The 21777-nt window shown below is 45.0% G+C and overlaps 1 protein-coding gene across 2 annotated transcripts; it reads right to left on the bottom strand.

Annotated features, from left to right (window-relative positions):
• Window positions 1-517: 517 nt before the first annotated feature.
• LOC109891820 (nuclear envelope pore membrane protein POM 121) lies at window positions 518-12795 on the bottom strand. 2 transcript variants are annotated; one of them, XM_031826724.1, is made up of 13 exons: window positions 12186-12795; window positions 11293-11508; window positions 10920-11081; window positions 10705-10785; window positions 10282-10447; window positions 8665-8756; window positions 8473-8552; window positions 8213-8334; window positions 8017-8116; window positions 7627-7929; window positions 5890-7491; window positions 5599-5706; window positions 518-2862 (listed from the first exon to the last, which is right to left on the bottom strand). In XM_031826724.1, exons 1-13 carry the CDS (start codon window positions 12755-12757, stop codon window positions 2762-2764), a joined length of 3705 nt encoding a protein of 1234 aa, XP_031682584.1. In that variant the 5' UTR covers window positions 12758-12795; the 3' UTR covers window positions 518-2761. The 2 variants fall into 2 exon arrangements, with proteins under 2 accessions (XP_031682584.1, XP_031682585.1); XM_031826725.1 differs by having other exon boundaries at window positions 5890-7488; window positions 12186-12787.
• Between the last annotated feature and the right edge of the window lie 8982 nt (window positions 12796-21777).

A 21777-nucleotide genomic window follows, 5' to 3' on the forward strand; every position in this document is an offset into this window, starting at 1 on the left:
GCCAGGCCATTCAATATGGTTTGAGTTGACCTTCGGTACATTGTCCACCCATCTGTCATAAGCAGATATCACAAGTAGTAAAAACAAGCCTGGTAAACTGAGCAAAACAAAAGCCTTCTTTCAAAAGCTGTCAGTCAAAAATGACCACATGGCAGACTTCATTGATCTCACTTCCAGATAAGAGGTGGGGTACTATCAATTGTTTTAAAAAGGGATTTAAGTATAACATGGGTATCATACATAGTTACATCGTAGAATGATACATTTAAATATAATTTAAAAGAATGAACAGGGGACTTTAGTCCCAGCAAAAAAACTCACATTCAAGTCAGTCTTTCTATACACACACAGTAACACACAAAGCCACAAATCTCATTCAAGTCTAAAGCAACACAATTCACGTTTGTCAGGCCTGTACTGTACACAATGATCAGACAGACAGCATTCATTTACAGTACCCATACAGTAGCAGACCCAGTATGCTCTCCTATAAAAAAGTGGAGCTCTTACAAAGGGAAACTTTTAGATGCTTTTATTCCACAATTTCATTACGGTTGAGGAAACCTTAACTTGAAAATTCTATAAACTAGACCAATTGTCTCAGTGAGCCAAGCTTGAAGGAATTCTAAAAGGCAACCTGCCTTAATACAAAAATAAAGGTTGTGTACATTGACACTATTTAGCCAAATCAGGACCCCCACACACATTCACACACCTCTCACAATAACTAGCCTAATTGGCTCGACCAGGAGAGGTTCCGATTAAAAATTAGTATTCAAAATCCTAGTTCTGTCTCAAGAGGGGCGGCCCAATTAAGAACCGATTCAACACCCGAGGTAATTTTAACCTACATGGTTAGTCATGTTTAGCGCAAAAAGAGGTTAGGTTTGACTTGAAAGACAATTACCCTCCAGTTCCTTTAGTCCTGAGTTTTGATCCAGCATTAATGAAAAGAACACCTCTCCTGCTGTGCACATTTGTTAATCCAGTTGTATTGTCACACTCAAACACACTCATCAATAAATTGTTAAAAAGTCCCAACAAAACTCAGAACATCACCCATTGAGCGTGCGGGTAAAACCACGTCCGGCACTAGCAATATGCCGCCATTCACCACATTACTTCCTCCAAGCCAGACTCACCGAGGCAAAAATAGTAACAAGCTAAAAACACCAGAAAAGACTTGAGGGGAATCATACAGGGGAGGGGAAAGCGGTTTGACTGCTGAAGGCGCACGTAAAGTATGTCTATCTGCAACGCTTAAGAGGGGAGCATGTACACTCCAAATTCAACTCTTATAAATGCACTCATCTTGGTTTTGATAGTATACAGATGCATGGGGTCTTGTGGTACAATGCCCAGATGTTTGTCTTCATCAATCAAGACTGACTAGTTGAATCTGGGGAAGACTCCATCCCCTATGGCTCTCCAGGACCACGTTACCCCTCCCTCCCATAGCACACCTGCTCTTAATAACCACGTTTAAAATGCATCCTTACTTTCTTGTAGTAATACATAGGTTAGGAGGAAAGTACAGTAGCTTGCTTTTACCCAGCCAATGTAATACAATCCTCAGGAGAAGTTACTTCAAGAAAAAAAAGGAAGTATTTTCTAAGATTCTCAACCAGTCCCCAGATCTGTTTTGAATGCCCCCACTATGGTGAGAGCAGGAGTAGTGGGGAAAATGAGAACTTTCATGGGTCCTTTTTGTCCTAGACTAAGCGGTAGAAGAGATTATTTTGTAGGTCAAACCTTAAGTATTGGCTTTGGTTTTCAGCACAAGTCCAGGGTAACCTATTTACACCAACACAATATTGACCCATTAATGACTACTACCCTGGAACTCAACATTATGTTTACATGTGTTATGTTTAACTGATCCCATGATGGCATTCTGATAAAGGATTTTATTGTTTACCTTATTCTGTCATTTAGGATCAAACAAGTATAAAAATTACATTGCAGGAATGCTTCCCAGTGTCTGTGATACTGTACAATAAAAGGACATATCTGGGACCAATACACAAAGCACTCATTCAAAACAGCTAAGGCCTAACTAGTGCAGAGATGCCACATACCAGTCTTCATTAACCCAAATTAAAAATGTCTTTAAAATTTAAAATAAACAATTCATTATCTCAAAACGGTCAACATCTCCTATATAGTATGGTGACCATGTACAGCTGGATAAATCCACAAATTATACGATACGTGAGCCTCATTTTGACTGTGGGCATATGTCAGAAAAACACGTTCAGCCCTTGTATAGCCGTTAACACAGCCCTGCTTAGAATTTCATAAAAAAACAAGTATAAGCACGCGTCTCGATTCGACTGTCAAAAACATGTCATGAAACAGGCGTAGTAGGGGAAATCCAAAAGCTGGGACAGAGTTTTTTTTTAAAATTGGATATGCTTCCCTCAAAGTCTAAAGGATTTCAATAGTCTTTTCTCTTTCAAGTATAACACACTATCGTTTTGCCTCCATATCCCCCTTTCTTTTCCTCACTGTGAGAGTGGCTACACAATCAGTAGAGCGGTAGACATCCTAGTTGGAGTGTGTGCTCCTCTGCTAACCCTGTACCACAAAGGGGGCCAGCCCAGCCAGGGGAACAGAAAGCTAGGGAGTGCTGTTGGGTCTGACTGGGGTTACAATGTGTTAGCCATAGAAGTATCAGTTCAGCTCCTCTGGAGGATGTCATGGCAGTGTTGAATGGGTAAGGGCTTCCAGGCTATGCCAGATGCTACCACACCTGGCTAGGCTACTTCTTCCTGGGGTGCTGCCTTCGGGCCTGTAGTCTCTGGCGCGCCCCTGATGTTTTGGAGCCAGCGCCAATGGAGAACGAAGGAGCTGATGGAGAGCCTGGTCACAAAGAACAAGAGAGGAGTTAGTGTGTCAATACAAAAATGCACCTGGCTGTTGACTAGAACCACCACAGCTTCTCAGAGTCAAAAAGAAATACAGATGTGATGGTAATTGAATTACTGTAACTTATGGAAGACCATGAAAATAAAATAACTCAAAATTCAAATTTGGAACTTTATTTTCATGTAGATGAACTTTACCTAATATTGGGGGGTTGCACTAGCTATTAAACTTTCTACGTCTCCGCCTCTTTCCTTTGATGCTGGAGCAGCTAATCCGCTAGATGATCGGGGCTGTAGAACGCTACGGGCTGTGGCACTTCAGTATAAAAATTGTTTGACACGTAGACTTTCTTTTATACAACGCATGTTTTCATTGCTTGCTAGTAAATCGTTTTTTTATTTTTAAAAGGTTGGATGTGTGACAATTCATTAATTATTCAACAGTCAATGAGGCCTATAATGCGCTAATGTGTCAAATGGATAATGCACCAATCCTCTCCAACCTTGCATGATATAATCTGATACGGAATATTTTCTTAAATTTATAGACTGATCAGGCCTGGCCGCTATACCAACCTAGACGACACCAAAAAAAAATGCCGCCCTCCAATCCACACAAAGTAGAATAGTAGCCTAGGCTATAGTGTCGGCAGGCAATGCACTTTTGTGAATGCCCAAGTGGTAGCCTACCGTTTGTGAAACAGGCAATTTATCGTTAATCCCTGTCATTTGGTTACATACATTTCTGTCCCCATTATACTTTCCTTGTCAATAAATTATCTTATAGCTTACTTTCGGCAAAAAGTGCTCTTCACTGACGAGTCACGGTTGTGTCTCACCAGGGACAATCGTCGGATTTGCATTTATGGTCAAATGAATGCGTGTTACACAGAGGCCTGTGGAGCTTGTTCAGTTTATGTCGCAGTTGTTGAATGTTATGCTCATACAAATAATTACACGTTAAGTTTGCTGGAAATAAACGCAGTTGACAGTGACAGGACGTTTGTTTTTTTTTGCTGAGAGAGAGGATTGTATTCATCTCCACACATATACAAAAGTATGTGGACACCCCTTCAAATTAGTTGATTTCTTTATTTCAGCCACACCCATTGCTGATAGGCGTATAAAAAAAAGAGCACACAGCCATGTCATCTCCATAGACAAACATTGGCCTTACTGAAGAGCTCAGTGACTTTCAATGTGGCACCGTCACAGGATGCCACCTTTCCAATAAGTCAGTTCGTCAAATTTCTGCCCGGGTCAACCAAGTGCTGCCATTTTGAAGTGATAACATCTAAGAGCAAAGTGGTAGGCCACACAAGCTCACAGAACAGGACCTGCAGAGTCACGGACCATGTAAAAATCATCTGTCCTCGGTTGCAACACTCACTACTGAGTTCCAGAAATCTTTTTTTAACCCCTTTTTCTCCCCAAAGTCATGGTATCCAATTGTTTAGTAGCTACTATCTTGTCTCATCGCTACAACTCCCGTACGGGCTCGGGAGAGACGAAGGTTGAAAGTCATGCGTCCTCCGATACACAACCCAACCAAGCCGCACTGTTTCTTAACACGGTGCGCATCCAACCCGGAAGACAGCCGCACCAATGTGTCGGAGGAAACACTGTGCACCTGGCAACCATGGTTAGCGCACACTGCGCCCGGCCCGCCACGGGAGTAGCTGGTGCACGATGAGACAAGGACAAACCTACCAGCCAAGCCCTCCCTAACCCGGACGACAGAGCCCTTAACCACTGCGCCACCCGGGAGGCCCAGTGTTCCAGAAATCCTAACGCTGCAATTACATTCTAGACAATTCTGTGCTTTGTGGAAGGCCCCATCCTGTTCAGCATGACAATACCCATGCACAAAGCGGGGTCCATACAGAAATGGTTTGTCGAGATCAGTGTGGAAGAACTTGACTGGCCTGCACAGAGCCCCAACCTCAGACCCATCAAGCAACTCAGATGAATTGGAACGCCGACTGCAAGCCAGGCCTAATTGCAAAACCTCACTAATACTCCATGTTAATGCCCATGAAGCAAGTCCCCACAGCAATGTTCCCACATCTAGTGCAAAGCCGTCCCAGAAGAGTGGAGGCTGTTATAGCAGCAAAGGGGTGGGGACCAACTCCATGTTAATGCCCATGATTTTGGAATTAAATCTTTGGCGAGCAGGTGTCCACATACTTTTGTTCACAGTGCATGTCCACTCAAAAACCTTCCTAAAGTAGCCTGCCTGGACTCCATCGCTTTAATAAGATTCAAACACTCCTGTCATGATGTAATCTTGTAAAAAGGACTGTTTCAGTAGCTTAGACTACATTATTTCTCATTACAGCATCCTCTGAAGAATATGTCAATGCCACTGCCATCGGATGACCGCAGCAGCAGGGTTGACCTATGCTAATTTTTCGGAAAAACTGGGAGTAACCCATCGAACCTCATTTGAATGGTTTTCTGTGTCGGAATAGGATCTGTACTTAAAATGATATGCAGAAAAGCCAACAGACAAGGCCATGGTCGGCATACATCTTTATTTGACTCCATTAATGTTGTGCCAATATGACAATGCAACAGATCCTCTCCAACCAGGGAAGTCTTCATTTGTTGACTAATATTTATAAGTATTAGCCTGAATAATTACCGTAGCCTCAAATTCCAAGATGCTTTTTGCTACACACTTGAGGCATAATTCGGGAGAATCAGAAACAAGCTCTGGTTATTTTCTTACCGAATGATGAGGATCCCATAGCACTGAATCCTTGGACTGGAGTTCCTGGGTTTCCAAAGGGGACAGGACCTGCAGCTGTGCTCTGGCCAAAAGCAGGGGTAGACGTCCCTGTATATGTGACAGCAATAAATTAACAATTAGAGACTCAAATAAAAAGACAAACTTGTTTGAACTGGACAAAAATGTAAAGTACTACTTCTGCCACCAAATGCAGAACTTATCCAAATTTGTGAATTCCTGAAATCATAATCAGTAAAAGAGTGGGTCTTATATTATACTAGATCTACTAACCAAAGTTGAAGCCTGGTGTCTGTGTTGTGGGGTTAGAGGTTCCAAACTGAGTGCCTGAAATGGCTGCGCCGAAGTTGAATCCTCCGGTGGCAGGCTGGGCAGGGGTAGCAGGGGCCTGCTGTGTGGACACACCACCAAACGAGAAAGTTGGGGCGGAGGCTGGGAGTATGCTGACAGTCTGGGTGGCAGAGCCAAAGGCAGGGGCTGCTGGGGTGCCCGTGGTGTTGCCAAATGCAAAACCTGTGGAGTTGGCTCCAAATGCCAGCTTAGTGGTGGTCCCAAAGGAAGAGGTCGCCGTAGTGGCAGCAGCACCAAAAGCAAAAGGGGCAGGGGTGGCCCCAGTGGCAGGTGACCCAAATGTGAAAGGATTAGCTGCCGCAGTAGCAGCCGGGGCCTGAATCGCACCGGGGAACACCGATGCCGCCGGAGCTTCGAACGACGACTTCCCAAATGTGAAAGTGGACTGGGTTGCAGGTGCAGGAGCAGTAGCTTCGGCTGCAGTGGCCATGCCAAAGCCACCGAAGGATGCAGTGGTAGAGCTCTGGGTGGCTACAGGCTGGCCAAAGGTGAATCCCCCCTGGGTGGTAGCTGAGGGGGTGGGTTGAGTGGCGGCAGAGGTGGTGGTCATCGCACCAAACGAAAAGCCGCTGTTGCTAGTGGTGGTGGCTGCAGTGGAGCAGAGAGTGGGTCCAGGAGCCGTGGTGGAGGCGGTGCCGAACTGGAAGGTACTTCCTGTGGCAGTGGTTGTGGCAGCAGTCGTTGTAGGCAGCGCACTCCAGTTTCCAAACAGAGACTTAACAGATGGCGGGGTGGCTGGGTTGGTGCTATTAGACAGCCCAGTGAACAGGGAGGCGGCTGGGGCCACTGTACTGCTGTTGGTTAGCCTGCTGAACACTATGGCAGACGCACTGGCATTGGAGGGGGCTGAGGTGGAAGCTGGCTGTCCGAAAGCACTGGTGGCTGTGGCACTTCCAAATATGGGTTTAAAGGTGGGAAGAGCAGGTGTGCCCTCTGGGGCTAAGGCCGTGGCCCCGAAGATGGGCTTGAACACAGAGGCCAGGAGGGGATTATTACTACTGGTTGTTTCTGTGGTGGCGGTTGTGGTGGGGCCCAGTGATGAGGACGGGGCAGTCAGTGGATTGGCCATTCCAAACAGGCTCGCTCCACCCAGGATGGGGACACTGCTGGGGGCCTTGGTGACTTGGCTCAGTGCCTGGGTGAAGGCAGAGGGCATGGTGCTGGCAGACTGGGAGCGGGAGGGTGGTGCAGGCTGGGAGCGGGAGGGTGGTGCAGGCTGGGAGCGGGAGGGTGGTGCAGGCTGGGAGCGGGAGGGTGGTGCAGGCTGGGAGCGGGAGGGTGGTGCAGGCTGGGAGAGGGAGGGTGGTGCAGGCTGGGAGAGGGAGGGTGGTGCAGGCTGAGAGAGGGAGGGTGGTGCAGGCTGAGAGAGGGAGGGTGGTGCAGGCTGAGAGAGGGAGGGTGGTGCAGGCTGAGAGAGGGAGGGTAGTGCAGGCTGAGAGAGGGAGGGTAGTGTGGCCTGAGGAGCAGTCAAGCTGGTCTTCGACTTCTGCTCTGCAGGCACCAGTGGTGCAGGGGTCGTCACTGCTGTCACCAAGGAGACAGCCGGAGCGGGAGGGAAAACAAGAGAAAAATAGGCTTTTGAGTAACAACTCAGATAAACAAACAAACAAAAAAATCACTCAACGGCAACTATCAAACAAAAGTGGCTGATTAACCGACCTGTAGGATTGTCAGCAGCAGCACTGGTGAGGGGGTTGTTCCTCATCATTTTCAGAGACTCCAGGAGGGGGTTGGCTGCAGGGGGGTTGGCTGCAGGGGTGTTGGTGACAGGGAAGGCTGTGGAGGTTGGGGCCGTGTTGACGGTGTTTGAGGGGACGGGGTCTAGGTTGATGACAGGGATAGGAGCCGCCACACGAGCAGGCATTGATACGGTAAGATGGCTGGCCAGCAGGGTGGGTGTGGGGTTGTCTGACACGGGAGGCTTTGAAGATGTGGTCACTACCGTAGCAGGCTTCTCTGGCTCTGGAACAAAAGAAATGGCCCAAAATCAATCTCTTGTTCTCTTTTTGGGACACTGGTTTAGAAAAGTTGGGAATTCGCAATACTCACCAGGCTCTTTGAGGACTGTGTTGATCTGGCTGAGAGCGGCTTTCTTCTCCTGATCCAGGTCTTTCACCGTGATGGTGTAGCCCAACTCAGGAGGTGGAGGCTGCAGAGACAACATCCATGTTAAGACTCCCTGTCTGTCAGATGATTAGCTACATGTCCCATTTGAGGACATGTTCTATTATGCAGTATTTCTCACCAAAGAGATTTGGTCTCCTCTACGGCTAGACACCAGCGGAATCTTACGTTTCCGTTTCCCACTACCGGCAGAGTCTGACGAGGCTGAAGCCACAGGGACTTCAGGGGCTGGAGACAGCTTCCCTGTAACAGGACATACAGTGCATTGACTTAATGTGGTGGCTACCGTTATTTTAAATCAAAACGTAAGTCTCTTTTGAGACGTGACTAAAGCCCTGAACCTGATCTGAATAGTGGAATACGCATCAAACATGTTCTAACCAGTGGTTGGTGCTGGGTCTGTCAACGTCTTGTCAGACCTCGCCATGGACACAGAGCTGGGTGAGCGAGCGTCCTCTTCCCTGACACGCAGAAAAAAGCTGTCACACACTGCTAAAGGCCATGGCAGCTCTCATTTAATCACAGGACACGGTGTGAACCTAGAAATGTTGTCTAGGAGGAGAGGGTGAATACCTGGGCTTTTTAGAGGCTCTCTCTGGGGTCTGGGACCGGGACGACCCAGGGCTGGAGAGCGGGGAGAGACTGCGGGTGGAGGCTTTTTTCCACTTTAAAACAAACGGGAAAATTAGGTTAGCACTCACCCCGGTTTTCTGACAAAATACAACTGTGTAGGTCAGCTCCGGGGTTTCAATTAGGAAATTATGGCAGTGGACAACGTGACAGGGAAGATAAAATTTACCGGCCATTTGAGAAATATACCAGATCCATATTCATTGGGTGCGTAACCCATTAGGGAGTCCACCCACAGTGTTCAGAATGACAGTTAAGAAAAAATGTACCTCCTTTTAAATTGTGGCCATCAAAACAACTTAACATGCGATTGCATTTAGAATTGTTGCGCAATGACTGCACGTTTCAATCCAGCAGCAATGAGCTGAGGAGTTGCAGCTGCTCAAGCTCTGTCTCAGGTGATGTTCCGCTCAAAATAGGCTGTGTTGTGCACGTGTGATAAATAAGATAAATGACAAATGCATACAAGACAATTTAATTCCACAAAATTTCGCAAATTAATTAACTTATAGCACGAAGGTCAAATGTATTAGATGAGTAGAGTATAGAGTTGCGACAACAGGCAATGCAATAAACTCCAAGAATGAAAGCTATATAAAAGGTTGGAATATAATAGAGACCTAGACAAAGCATTGCGATAGCGCTCATCTTTCTCGTGTTATGTGCTATGAACCGCTTCGCTCTTGGAGACATGGTAGCACTGCCGGAGGACTCTGATATCCCATGATGCCTCGCATCAATTTTTTTTTTTAATGTTTTAATTGAACCTTTATTTAACTAGGCAAGTCAGTTAAGAATTAAGAACAAATTCTTATTTACAACGATGGCACTTGTCAGTGGGTTAACTGCCTTGTTCAGCAGAACAACATATTTTTACCATGTCAGCTCGGGGAGTCGATCTAGCAACCTTTCTGGTTACTGGCCCAATGCTCTAACCTCTAGGCTACCTGCCATCCCCACAATAGCCAATATAATTGATTTGCGAGCCCCTATGAGCACAGATTTTGCACAACAATGTTTTACTGTGTACAATAGTTAATTGTAAAAAACAAATTGAAGAAAAGTAATTGCTCTAACTTGGGGTTTAAACCAGTCGGCTTTTAAAAATCAAATCATCCATATGAGTCTTGAGGTATGGCTAAAGAAGCCATATGAGAAACAGCTCTAGTGCTGTCTGAGGTGATATTCTGCTCAAAATTGACTGTTTGTCATGTGTGAGATAAATAGCATACACCATGAGTAATGAAAATGCAAACAAGCCAATTCCACTAAATGATGCATATTAACCTGTATATCGATAAGCATGACTGTCAAATGTATTTCCATTGACTGGTATTGCCGATCAATGATTAACAGCATTATTTTGCAGTGGGATTGTTTCTTTTCTCCAGTTCAATTTGGTCGGAAACAATTTTATTTATTAGCTTGTTTATTTTATTCCTAAAAACTGCAATTAATGGCTAATGGAAACCCCGGTGAGCTCTCTACTGAACTCATGGCTGTTGACACCCGGAGGAATCCCAGCAGAGGTGTACTGCCCATCCCAATTATAAAAGGTACCTGAGTAATGCCTTGTGAGGAGCTGAGGGAGCTACGGATGGAGTTGCGGACCGAGCCCAGGGTGCCGCTGGGGGTCAGGCCACAGCTCACAGAGCTGATGGAGGAGGTGCGTGACCTCTTCATTGTTGACTCCTCCACCATAGCATTCAGCCCTCGCTTCAGAGAACTGGGCCGACACAGGAGAGGCAACAGGATTTCAGGAGTGATTGGAGAAGATACAGTATTGGTATGATCGATAGATACATATATAAACACATATCTAGAGAGATATCCATCTCTACATATCAATATCCCTATAGATAGATATCTATCTCTCTAACATTAAGAAGACACTGAATGAAAGCACATTTGTATTCAAATTTAGTATCAGGACTTGAATCACTGAGACAGACAACTTTTTGTACAGGCATTGTTCCTACTCACTTCAGCACCAGCTGTGATGGAGCTCCATTGGGCAGTAGTGGCTCAAATGCCATGTGAGCACTCCCACTGCTGTCATGGCGCCTAAGTGAACAAAGAGCAGGTGTACGATGTAGACATGGTATTGTGAGGCTCTTGAAGACTAAGAGACACTAAAGTGTGAGAAGAACAATGGTACATTCCATACAACAGCATTTAATCCTGTGGTAGTCACATACCTCCTTTTGCTCTTTTGCCCTGCAGTGAAGCTCCTGTCATCTTCCACCACTCTTTTGCGACTCTCTTTGAGCATGCTCAGAACAGTCTCCCTGGAGCAGGGGTCTGCAGGGGCCCCCAGGCCTGGAGAGCCAAGGACTCCCGGGGAGTTCAAATGATCAAATCTGCACACACACAGCAGCAATTACAGAACAAATGTCAGTGGGGCCAACCAACAGCTAAGGATGTTTTCAAACTTCACACAGACACTCAAATAATGTGCCACAGAACAATGACAGTAGTGTAAGATAAAGCTGCTTGCATTATCACTAACAGATCTTCAAAAATGTTGATATAAGAATTAAAATGAGGCAAGACAGGAACAATATGACTTACAACTGGGATTGAGTGGTGTTGTGATCTGGCCTAGCGATCTTCACTGTGACTGGACTGTGGACTGCCGGAGAGTTGCGAGGGGTGAGAATATTCTTCTTTCTGAAGCCGTCCCACTGGGTCGGGGGCAGGATGCCCACAGAGGAGGTGCCCGTCTGCTGGAGGGGGTAGTGGCGCTGGGGAGTGATGGTGAACCTGCCCATAGTGCCAAGGGGCTCGCTGTACACAACAGTGGCCACAGGTTTAGGTCAATGCATTCTATACAAGAAAATGTCTGGCATAGATCATTGCTAAACTGATTTCATATGCCACACAAGGACTTTAAAGTAGCAAAATAGGGTACATTTCCTCTGTCAAGAGGGAGCTCTGATCAACCATTTATTTACATATCGACTTTCATAACCATAATGTTTTGAAAATGACCGTAAAAGTTGCAACTGCAGTGATTATTACAACTTTAAAAAGTGTATTAATCTAGTAGCTAGCTAACGCATGTTCAAAACAACATTGTTACCGCTAGTCTCGTGCCATTCGTGCCATTCAGGCGTCCAATGGTCTCAATGAGGAATTGAGTGGGAAGGAACACTCCCTTGGAGCCCGATAGCAACTCCCACAATTTTCAAATCTTGGAGGGAATGCTAGGACGCGTTGAGGCGAAGCCGCAAGTCTTCTCAATACATTTCAAAACGAATGTTTTTATATTTACTGATAGCTTTCTTAAAGTTTAAAATCGTGTAACTACACCATGTGTTCAACATGACCCGCAATCGAAACATTTGTTCAGAATTTAGCACGTTGCATTGGCAAACCAGCTAACGTAGCTGATGTGTTAGGATAACTAGCCACTGGTCAGCGAAATGTTATACTAGCTAAGTAAATATTATTTCAGTACTCACCCCCCGAATGACAGTCGTCTGTTTGGAGTAATGACAGCCTGGTTGGGTCGCGCCAATCTTTCGCGTAAAGTTAACTGTTCTCGTGCGTTGGTGTTAGCACCCGAACTTGCACCCGCTCGCGGCCTCCCCACAACTGAGGCAGGACTTTTTGCCTTCCCAATGTAACTTCCCATGAGTATATCCCGAGGACTGGGAATAAATGAGTCACTGTGTGTCGCGTCTTTCCGACAAATAGCGCTATCGAAACGACGTTGGCCAGTAAATACTACTGATTCCCTAACATAATCCTTGACGGTGCGACTTCTAACTCTTCCCGCTGTGGGTACTCCGTTTGCAATCCCTGGCAACCAGCGTCGCAGCACGGGTGGAATTGTCAGACCACGGCGTGGATGAGGGCCTAACCTAACGTAAAGAGATTCTCCGCTGTGATAATAACAGGCAACGCAACAAACTCCAATAATGAAAGCTATGTAAAGCAACGTTGGAATATAATAGAGAACTAGACAGAATATTGCGATAGCACAGACCACGAGAGAGATAAGCGCTATTAACCGCTTCTCTCTTGAAGACATGGCGGCACCGCGCCGCCGGGAGGACTTTGATATCCCATGATGCCGCGCGTCAACGTAGCCAATATAATTTATTCGCGAGCGCAGATTCGTAAAATAATGTTTTACTGTTTACAATATTTTATTGAAAAAAATACACCCAAGAATCAGATAAATGTAATTGCTCTAACTTAGGATCGCACCAGCCGGCTTAAAAAACAACATTATTCCTTAGTCAATCATACAGATGTGCCTTCTGGAGGTATGACTGGAGAAACAATGAAGTCTACGATGAGAGCCACAGTCCTGAACCTACAACATTATGCAAATTCCAGTGGTGTAAATTACTTCAGTAAAAATACTTTAAGGTTCTACTTAGGTACTATTTTGGGGTATCTGCACTTTACCATTTACATTTGACAGCTTTTACTTCACTCCTAAAGAAAATGTACTTTTTACTCCATACATTTTCCCTGACAGTACTCATATTTTGAATGCTTGGCAGGACAGGAAAATTGTCTAATTCACACATTTATCAAGAGAACACCCCTGGTCATCCCTACTGCCTCTGATCTGGCGGAATCACTAAATACATGCTTAGTTTGTAAATTATGTCAGAGTTGGAGTGCCCCTGGCAATCCATAAATACAAAAACTAGAAAATGTGTCAGTCTGCTTTGCTTAATATAAGGAATTTGAAATGATTTACACTTGTACTTTTCATACTTAAGTACATTTTAGCAATTACATTTACTTTTGATACTTAAGTATATTTAAAACCAAATACTTTTAGACTTTTACTCAAGTAGTATTTTACTGGGTGACTTTTACTCAAGTATGACACGTGGGTACTTTTTGCACCACTGGAAAATTCTGACTGGTTCATGACAGTGTAGGACATACACACAATTTACACACAACTTGCTCAAATATCTCATCGGGTCTGACTTATTTCTTGCAGTGATTATCAAATATGTATTTTGCCAGTGTAACATTACACCTCGGTTTAGCCAAGCAGGCTCGAACCTTAGCTACATGTCTAACTTGTCTGAGTACAGGAATCTAACTAACTAGAGCTACCTCAGTTCTGAGAGTAGAGAAATAAACAATGTGGCTTGGTCTTGGGGGGTCATGTAAAAATGTAAAAGTCTTTATAATGCAAAGAAGTTTGGAAAGGGCTGAGGTTTGCCAGCCAGACAAAGCTAAGTAGTCCTGTTATGGTGTTTCTTTCTGCCAGGCCTATTATGGAATGTCTGCAGAGGAAACTGCCATGCCAGCCAGGAAGGGCCTCAGAGTTGCACAGGAATTTCCTTTCACATGCGCTATTTCAGTGATTCAGCTTTATTTAGCCATATTTTAACTACAGCTACAGACCAAGCCTGATGACACAGGCCATCTGGAATTCAACATTTTGTACAGATTTCCTGTGGGGTAAAAATACTTTAAAGTACTACTTAAGTAGTTTTTGTTGGGTGTCTTTACTTTCCTTTACTATTTATATGTTTGACAACTTTTATTCACTACATTCCTAAAGAAAATATTGTACTTTTTATTCCATACATTTTCCCTGACAACCCAAAGTAGTCATTACATTTTGAATTGCTTAGCAGAATAGGAAAATTGTGAAATTCACACACTTACCAAGAGAACACGTGGTCATCCCTACTGCCTATGTTCTGGCAAACTCACTGAACACAAATGCATCTTTTGTAAATAATCTGAGTGTTGGAGTGTACACCTGGTTATCTGTACATTTTTTTAAAACACGGTGCCGTCTGGTTTGCTTAATAGAAGGAATTTGAAATGATTTGTACTTTTGATACTTAAGTATATTTGAGCAATTAAATGTACTTTTGATAGTTAAAGTATATTTAAAACCAAATACTTATACTCAAGTAGTATTTTACTGTGTGACTTTCACTTGAATCATTTTCTATTGGTATTCATACTTTTGCTCAAGTATGACATTTGGGTACTTTTTCCACCACTGCAGATTTCAGTTTATCCTGATCTCAAGGTTGACACAGCTATATTATGTCTCCCAAAGCTATAAACAGAGCATGTGAACCCTTCAACAATGTGTCAGATTTCCCATAATTTTGTTAACTTGAGCAGATCTACTTTAAAGCCAACCAGCACTGGTTTATAGGCTGCACATGTGTAGAGCCTTTCATTTGGATGAGTCAGTCAGTCTATGAAAAGGCATTTCTTACCATTCCTGGTCAGGGTGATGCAACTTTTTATGGACTTCCATTCAACCCTAGAAACATGTAAATAGTGTGTGCCATGTATGTTTGGGTTTATTCCATGTGTTATTCAGACCAACTTTCATGCATACTGGGAGGTAGCTTTGAGGCTGCACTTCCACATATGTCCAGCAGATGTCAGTCTCAACACTTCTCATCTCTGAAAATCACGTGCGAAATGAACTGTTTTCCCCCTTGGGAATTAAATCCACTCTCCTTCACAATGTTGTTAATCTAGCATTAGCACTATACCACCTGTACTTGATGAAGTCCAGAGCATGGATGTACTGCTTACATTTTGATATATGCTGATGCACACATTTAAATATAATTGTATTTGTTTTTCAATTTGTTGAAAATATGGAGAGCTTGGTGAATTTCAGCAAGCTCTCAGTATATAGTGTTCATCTCCAAGGTGGCATAGCAGTTCAGACGTCTTTTGTCCTCGTCTTGTCGTGTCCTGTATATATATATATTTACAACTTTTTCACATACATTTTATTTTTATTTTCCATCAACTCATCTTCAAAACACTCTCCTGCAACCCGCCTCACCAATGTATATTTATAAAAAAGTATTATTTACCTCAGATCTGTAATCCTCCAAGAAGCTAGCCAGAAACTCCAGGAGGCTGGCCTGAAACTAGCCAGTAGCTAATCCAGAAGCTAGTTGGCTCCTTTACTGGCAAGTCGTTGGTGTTCAGCTAACCACGGTTTGTGGTCATCGGCTATCCTTTGGCTCGAAAGTCTATCGCCAGTTCTGTACGGCGCAGCGCGGCTCGGAGCGGAGCATACCGGACCAATTTTTCTCTCCATGTCCCTGGATTTCGACTGCTCTTTGGACATTCATGCCCGGATCTCACAGCTAGCTAGCTGCTATCCGTGTGACTATCGGCCTTCGTCGATTCCGGAGCAAACATCAATTGTTCCGGAGCTAGCAAGCTCCGTCAATCACTCCTGAGTTCCATCAATCGCACCTGGGCTGCAGTCGCCTATCCGGACCCGTTTTGCTGCCTTCGCGGAGCCCCACCGGGCCTTCACAACTGGACTGCCGACGTTATCTACCCGAAGGAGTTATTCGGCTGGCTCCTCCGTCGCGACGTTACCTGAACGCCCATCTGCGGCCTGCTAACCGTTAGCTGTCTTACCGGCTGCTATCTGAATAGACAATCGGACAATTTTTTTTATATTTTTTTATATTTTTTTATTATTATTATTATGTTTTCTTCTTGGGCCTCTATAACTATATCTATTGTTTTTATTTTTGTTGTTGTTGTGTGATTTGGATTGATCCCCTCTACCACACGGAACCCCACTAATCTACTGACGGAGCGCAGGAGGTGGCTAACAACAGACCTCCATCCTATGCTAGCTTGCTACCGTTGCCCTGGCTAGCTGTCTAAATCACCAACCAACCTCTCCACTCACCGGACCCTTTTGATCACTCGACTAAGCATGCCTCTCCTTAATGTCAATATGTCTTGCCAATTCTGTTCTGGTTAGTGTTTATTGGCTTATTTCACTGTAGAGCCTCTAGTCCTGCTCACTATACCTTATCCAACCTATTAGTTCCACCACCCACACATGCAATGACATCTCCTGGTTTCAACGATGTTTCTAGAGACACTATCTCTCTCTTCATCACTCAATACCTAGGTTTACCTCCACTGTATTCACATCCTACCATACATTTGTCTGTACATTATACCTTGATGCTATTTTATCGCCCCCAGAAACCTCCTTTTACTCTATGTTCCAGACGTTCTAGACGACCAATTCTCATAGCTTTTAGCCGTACCCTTATTCTACTCCTCCTATGTTCCTCTGGCGATGCAGAGGTGAATCCAGGCCCTGCAGTGCCTAGGCTCCACTCCTATTCCCCAGGCGCTCTCTTTTGACGACTTCTGTAACCGTAATAGCCTTGGTTTCATGCATGTTAACATTAGAAGCCTCCTCCCTAAGTTTGTTCTATTCACTGCTTTAGCACACTCTGCCAACCCGGATGTTCTAGCTGTGTCTGAATCCTGGCTTAGGAAGACCACCAAAAACTCAGACATTTTAATTCCAAACTACAACATTTTCAGACAAGATAGAACTGCCAAAGGGGGCGGTGTTGCAATCTACTGCAAAGATAGCCTGCAGAGTTCTGTCCTACTATCCAGGTCTGTACCCAAACAATTTGAACTTCTACTTTTAAAAATCCACCTCTCTAAAAACAAGTCTCTCATCGTTGCCGCCTGCTATAGACCACCCTCTGCCCCCAGCTGTGCTCTGGACACCATATGTGAACTGATTGCCCCCCATCTATCTTCAGAGTTCGTGCTGCTAGGCGACCTAAACTGGAACATGCTTAACACCCCAGCCATCCTACAATCTAAACTTGATGCCCTCAATCTCACACAAATAATCAATGAACCTACCAGGTACCTCCCCAAAACCTTAAACACGGGCACCCTCATAGATATCATCCTAACCAACTTCCCCTCTAAATACACCTCTGCTGTCTTCAACCAAGATCTCAGCGATCACTGCCTCATTGCCTGCATCCGTAATGGGTCAGCGGTCAAACGACCTCCACTCATCACTGTAAAACGCTCCCTGAAACACTTCTGCGAGCAGGCCTTTCTAATCGACCTGGCCGGGGTATCCTGGAAGGATATTGATCTCATCCCGTCAGTAGAGGATGCCTGGATATTTTTTTTAAATGCCTTCCTAACCATCTTAAATAAACATGCCCCATTTAAGAAATTTAGAACCAGGAACAGATATAGCCCTTGGTTCTCCCCAGACCTGACTGCCCTTAACCAACACAAAAACATCCTATGGCGTTCTGCATTAGCATCGAACAGCCCCCGTGATATGCAGCTGTTCAGGGAAGCTAGAAATCATTATACACAGGCAGTTAGAAAAGCCAAGGCTAGCTTTTTCAAGCAGAAATTTGCTTCCTGCAACACTAACTCAAAAAAGTTCTGGGACACTGTAAAGTCCATGGAGAATAAGAACACCTCCTCCCAGCTGCCCACTGCACTGAAGATAGGAAACACTGTCACCACTGATAAATCCACCATAATTGAGAATTTCAATAAGCATTTTTCTACGGCTGGCCATGCTTTCCACCTGGCTACTCCTACCCCGGACAACAGCACTGCACCCCCAACAGCAACTCGCCCAAGCCTTCCCCATTTCTCCTTCTCCCAAATCCATTCAGCTGATGTTCTGAAAGAGCTGCAAAATCTGGACCCCTACAAATCAGCCGGGCTAGACAATCTGGACCCTTTCTTTCTAAAATTATCTGCCGAAATTGTTGCCACCCCTATTACTAGCCTGTTCAACCTCTCTTTCGTGTCGTCTGAGATTCCCAAAGATTGGAAAGCAGCTGCGGTCATCCCCCTCTTCAAAGGGGGGGACACTCTTGACCCAAACTGCTACAGACCTATATCTATCCTACCGTGCCTTTCTAAGGTCTTCGAAAGCCAAGTCAACAAACAGATTACCGACCATTTCGAATCTCACCATACCTTCTCTGCTATGCAATCCGGTTTCAGAGCTGGTCATGGGTGCACCTCAGCCACGCTCAAGGTCCTAAACGATATCTTAACCGCCATCGATAAGAAACATTACTGTGCAGCCGTATTCATTGATCTGGCCAAGGCTTTCGACTCTGTCAATCACCATATCCTCATCGGCAGACTCGACAGCCTTGGTTTCTCAAATGATTGCCTCGCCTGGTTCACCAACTACTTCTCTGATAGAGTTCAGTGTGTCAAATCGGAGGGTCTGCTGTCCGGACCTCTGGCAGTCTCTATGGGGGTGCCACAGGGTTCAATTCTTGGACCGACTCTCTTCTCTGTATACATCAATGAGGTCGCTCTTGCTGCTGGTGAGTCCCTGATCCACCTCTACGCAGACGACACCATTCTGTATACTTCCGGCCCTTCTTTGGACACTGTTAACAACCCTCCAGGCAAGCTTCAATGCCATACAACTCTCCTTCCGTGGCCTCCAATTGCTCTTAAATACAAGTAAAACTAAATGCATGCTCTTCAACCGATCGCTACCTGCACCTACCCGCCTGTCCAACATCACTACTCTGGACGGCTCTGACTTAGAATACGTGGACAACTACAAATACTTAGGTGTCTGGTTAGACTGTAAACTCTCCTTCCAGACCCATATCAAACATCTCCAATCCAAAGTAAAATCTAGAATTGGCTTCCTATTTCGCAACAAAGCATCCTTCACTCATGCTGCCAAACATACCCTTGTAAAACTGACCATCCTACCAATCCTCGACTTTGGCGATGTCATTTACAAAATAGCCTCCAATACCCTACTCAACAAATTGGATGCAGTCTATCACAGTGCAATCCGTTTTATCACCAAAGCCCCATATACTACCCACCATTGCGACCTGTACGCTCTCGTTGGCTGGCCCTCGCTTCATACTCGTCGCCAAACCCACTGGCTCCATGTCATCTACAAGACCCTGCTAGGTAAAGTCCCCCCTTATCTCAGCTCGCTGGTCACCATAGCATCTCCCACCTGTAGCACACGCTCCAGCAGGTATATCTCTCTAGTCACCCCCAAAACCAATTCTTTCTTTGGCCGCCTCTCCTTCCAGTTCTCTGCTGCCAATGACTGGAACGAACTACAAAAATCTCTGAAACTGGAAACACTTATCTCCCTCACTAGCTTTAAGCACCAACTGTCAGAGCAGCTCACAGATTACTGCACCTGTACATAGCCCACCTATAATTTAGCCCAAACAACTACCTCTTTCCCAACTGTATTTAATTTTAATTAATTTATTTATTTTGCTCCTTTGCACCCCATTATTTTTTATTTCTACTTTGCACATTCTTCCATTGCAAAACTACCATTCCAGTATTTTACTTGCTATATTGTATTTACTTTGCCATCATGGCCTTTTTTGCCTTTACCTCCCTTCTCACCTCATTTGCTCACATTGTATATAGACTTGTTTATACTGCATTATACATTATACTGCTGTTTGTTTTTACTCCATGTGTAACTCTGTGTCGTTTTATCTGTCGAACTGCTTTGCTTTATCTTGGCCAGGTCGCAATTGTAAATGAGAACTTGTTCTCAACTTGCCTACCTGGTTAAATAAAGGTAAAATAAAAAAATAAAAATGTGACCTCATGTGACCTCTATAAGATATCCCTCTAGTGGTGTGGGGGCTGTGCTTTGGCAAAGTGGGTGGGGTTATATCCTTCCTGTTTGGCCCTGTCCGGGGGTGTCCTCGGATGGGGCCACAGTGTCTCCTGACCCCTCCTGTCTCAGCCTCCAGTATTTATGCTGCAGTAGTTTATGTGTCGGGGGGCTGGGGTCAGTTTGTTATATCTGGAGTACTTCTCCTGTCCTATTCGGTGTCCTGTGTGAATCTAAGTGTGCGTTCTCTAATTCTCTCCTTCTCTCTTTCTTTCTCTCTCTCGGAGGACCTGAGCCCTAGGACCATGCCCCAGGACTACCTGACATGATGACTCCTTGCTGTCCCCAGTCCACCTGGCCATGCTGCTGTTCCAGTTTCAACTGACCTGAGCCCTAGGACCATGCCCCAGGACTACCTGACATGATGACTCCTTGCTGTCCCCAGTCCACCTGGCCATGCTGCTGCTCCAGTTTCAACATCCACCTGACTGTGCTGCTGCTCCAGTTTCAACTGTTCTGCCTTATTATTATTCGACCATGCTGGTCATTTATGAACATTTGAACATCTTGGCCATGTTCTGTTATAATCTCCACCCGGCACAGCCAGAAGAGGACTGGCCACCCCACATAGCCTGGTTCCTCTCTAGGTTTCTTCCTAGGTATTGGCCTTTCTAGGGAGTTTTTCCTAGCCACCGTGCTTCTACACCTGCATTGCTTGCTGTTTGGGGTTTTAGGCTGGGTTTCTGTACAGCACTTTGAGATATCAGCTGATGTACGAAGGGCTATATAAATAAATTTGATTTGATTATTCTTTCTCAAAGGAGTTAAAGTTTCTCTGTTCACTGTATTGTACACTGTGTGTGCATCCAAGTGTGTCTTCGTGGAAAGAGGTTTGTCTAAGGGTTAATGGAGGACTAGCTGTCCCGTTACAGGTTTAGGGGCAGGTGTGGAACGCTCCTCCCATCCATTTTCTCTCCCCAAAGCTCATCTTTATTTAGGCACAGGTCAGGGGTCACCCCCAAAATCAGTTGGCTCGTGTCGCTCGGGGACTGAGACATGACATTATGGGGGTGATGCTGCCTCTGAGCGAGACTGTCCTGTAACCTCTCCAGTTCTGGTACTTTCAGAGAACAATGACACCTCAATTGGCAAGGCTCTCACTAGCCATAATCAACTCTGCAGATGGCGCTGGGCTAACCGCTCAGCTAATGGCTTTAACTTGGCACTTCTTGGATTAGCATTCTGCTGCCAGACCCCCAGCCAACATCCACAGGAGGGGCCGGCCAGCCCAATTACCAACCCTAATCTGGGTTGGTAATTGCGGGCTGTGCCTGGTGGGGTGAGGGGGACACCCCTGGTACTCTGGGTCACCCTCTTGCACCGATTTACTCTGTCTTTGTGTCATTCCCGCTCTGTCTGACTTACCAATTACCATTGTCAACACATGGTCTGCAAAGAATCTTATTTATTTTGTATCGGGTGGTGCTGGTGTTTTGGGCCTGAAAACGTAAACAGTCTTTGTGCCGGTTTCTTTTTTTGTGGAAGGAATATTTCGCAGATCTACATATAGGCAACATTCTTAATTCTGTGCTGCTGTCAAAATCTATTTATCCTCACTGTCTATTGTA

Source organism: Oncorhynchus kisutch, linkage group LG6 (genome assembly GCF_002021735.2).
Source record: "Oncorhynchus kisutch isolate 150728-3 linkage group LG6, Okis_V2, whole genome shotgun sequence".
Taxonomy (NCBI): Eukaryota; Metazoa; Chordata; class Actinopteri; order Salmoniformes; family Salmonidae; genus Oncorhynchus; species Oncorhynchus kisutch.

Excerpts from the sequence above, each read along its gene's own strand:
- LOC109891820 (XM_031826724.1), bottom strand. The coding sequence starts at position 12,757 with ATGTCTTCAAGAGAGAAGCGGTTAATAGCGCTTATCTCTCTCGTGGTC. Across the intron at positions 10,786-10,919 it reads GGGCAAAAGAGCAAAAGGAG|GCGCCATGACAGCAGTGGGA; the intron begins GTATGTGACTAC and ends TTGTTCACTTAG. Across the intron at positions 8,553-8,664 it reads AGAGCCTCTAAAAAGCCCAG|GGAAGAGGACGCTCGCTCAC; the intron begins GTATTCACCCTC and ends TCTGCGTGTCAG.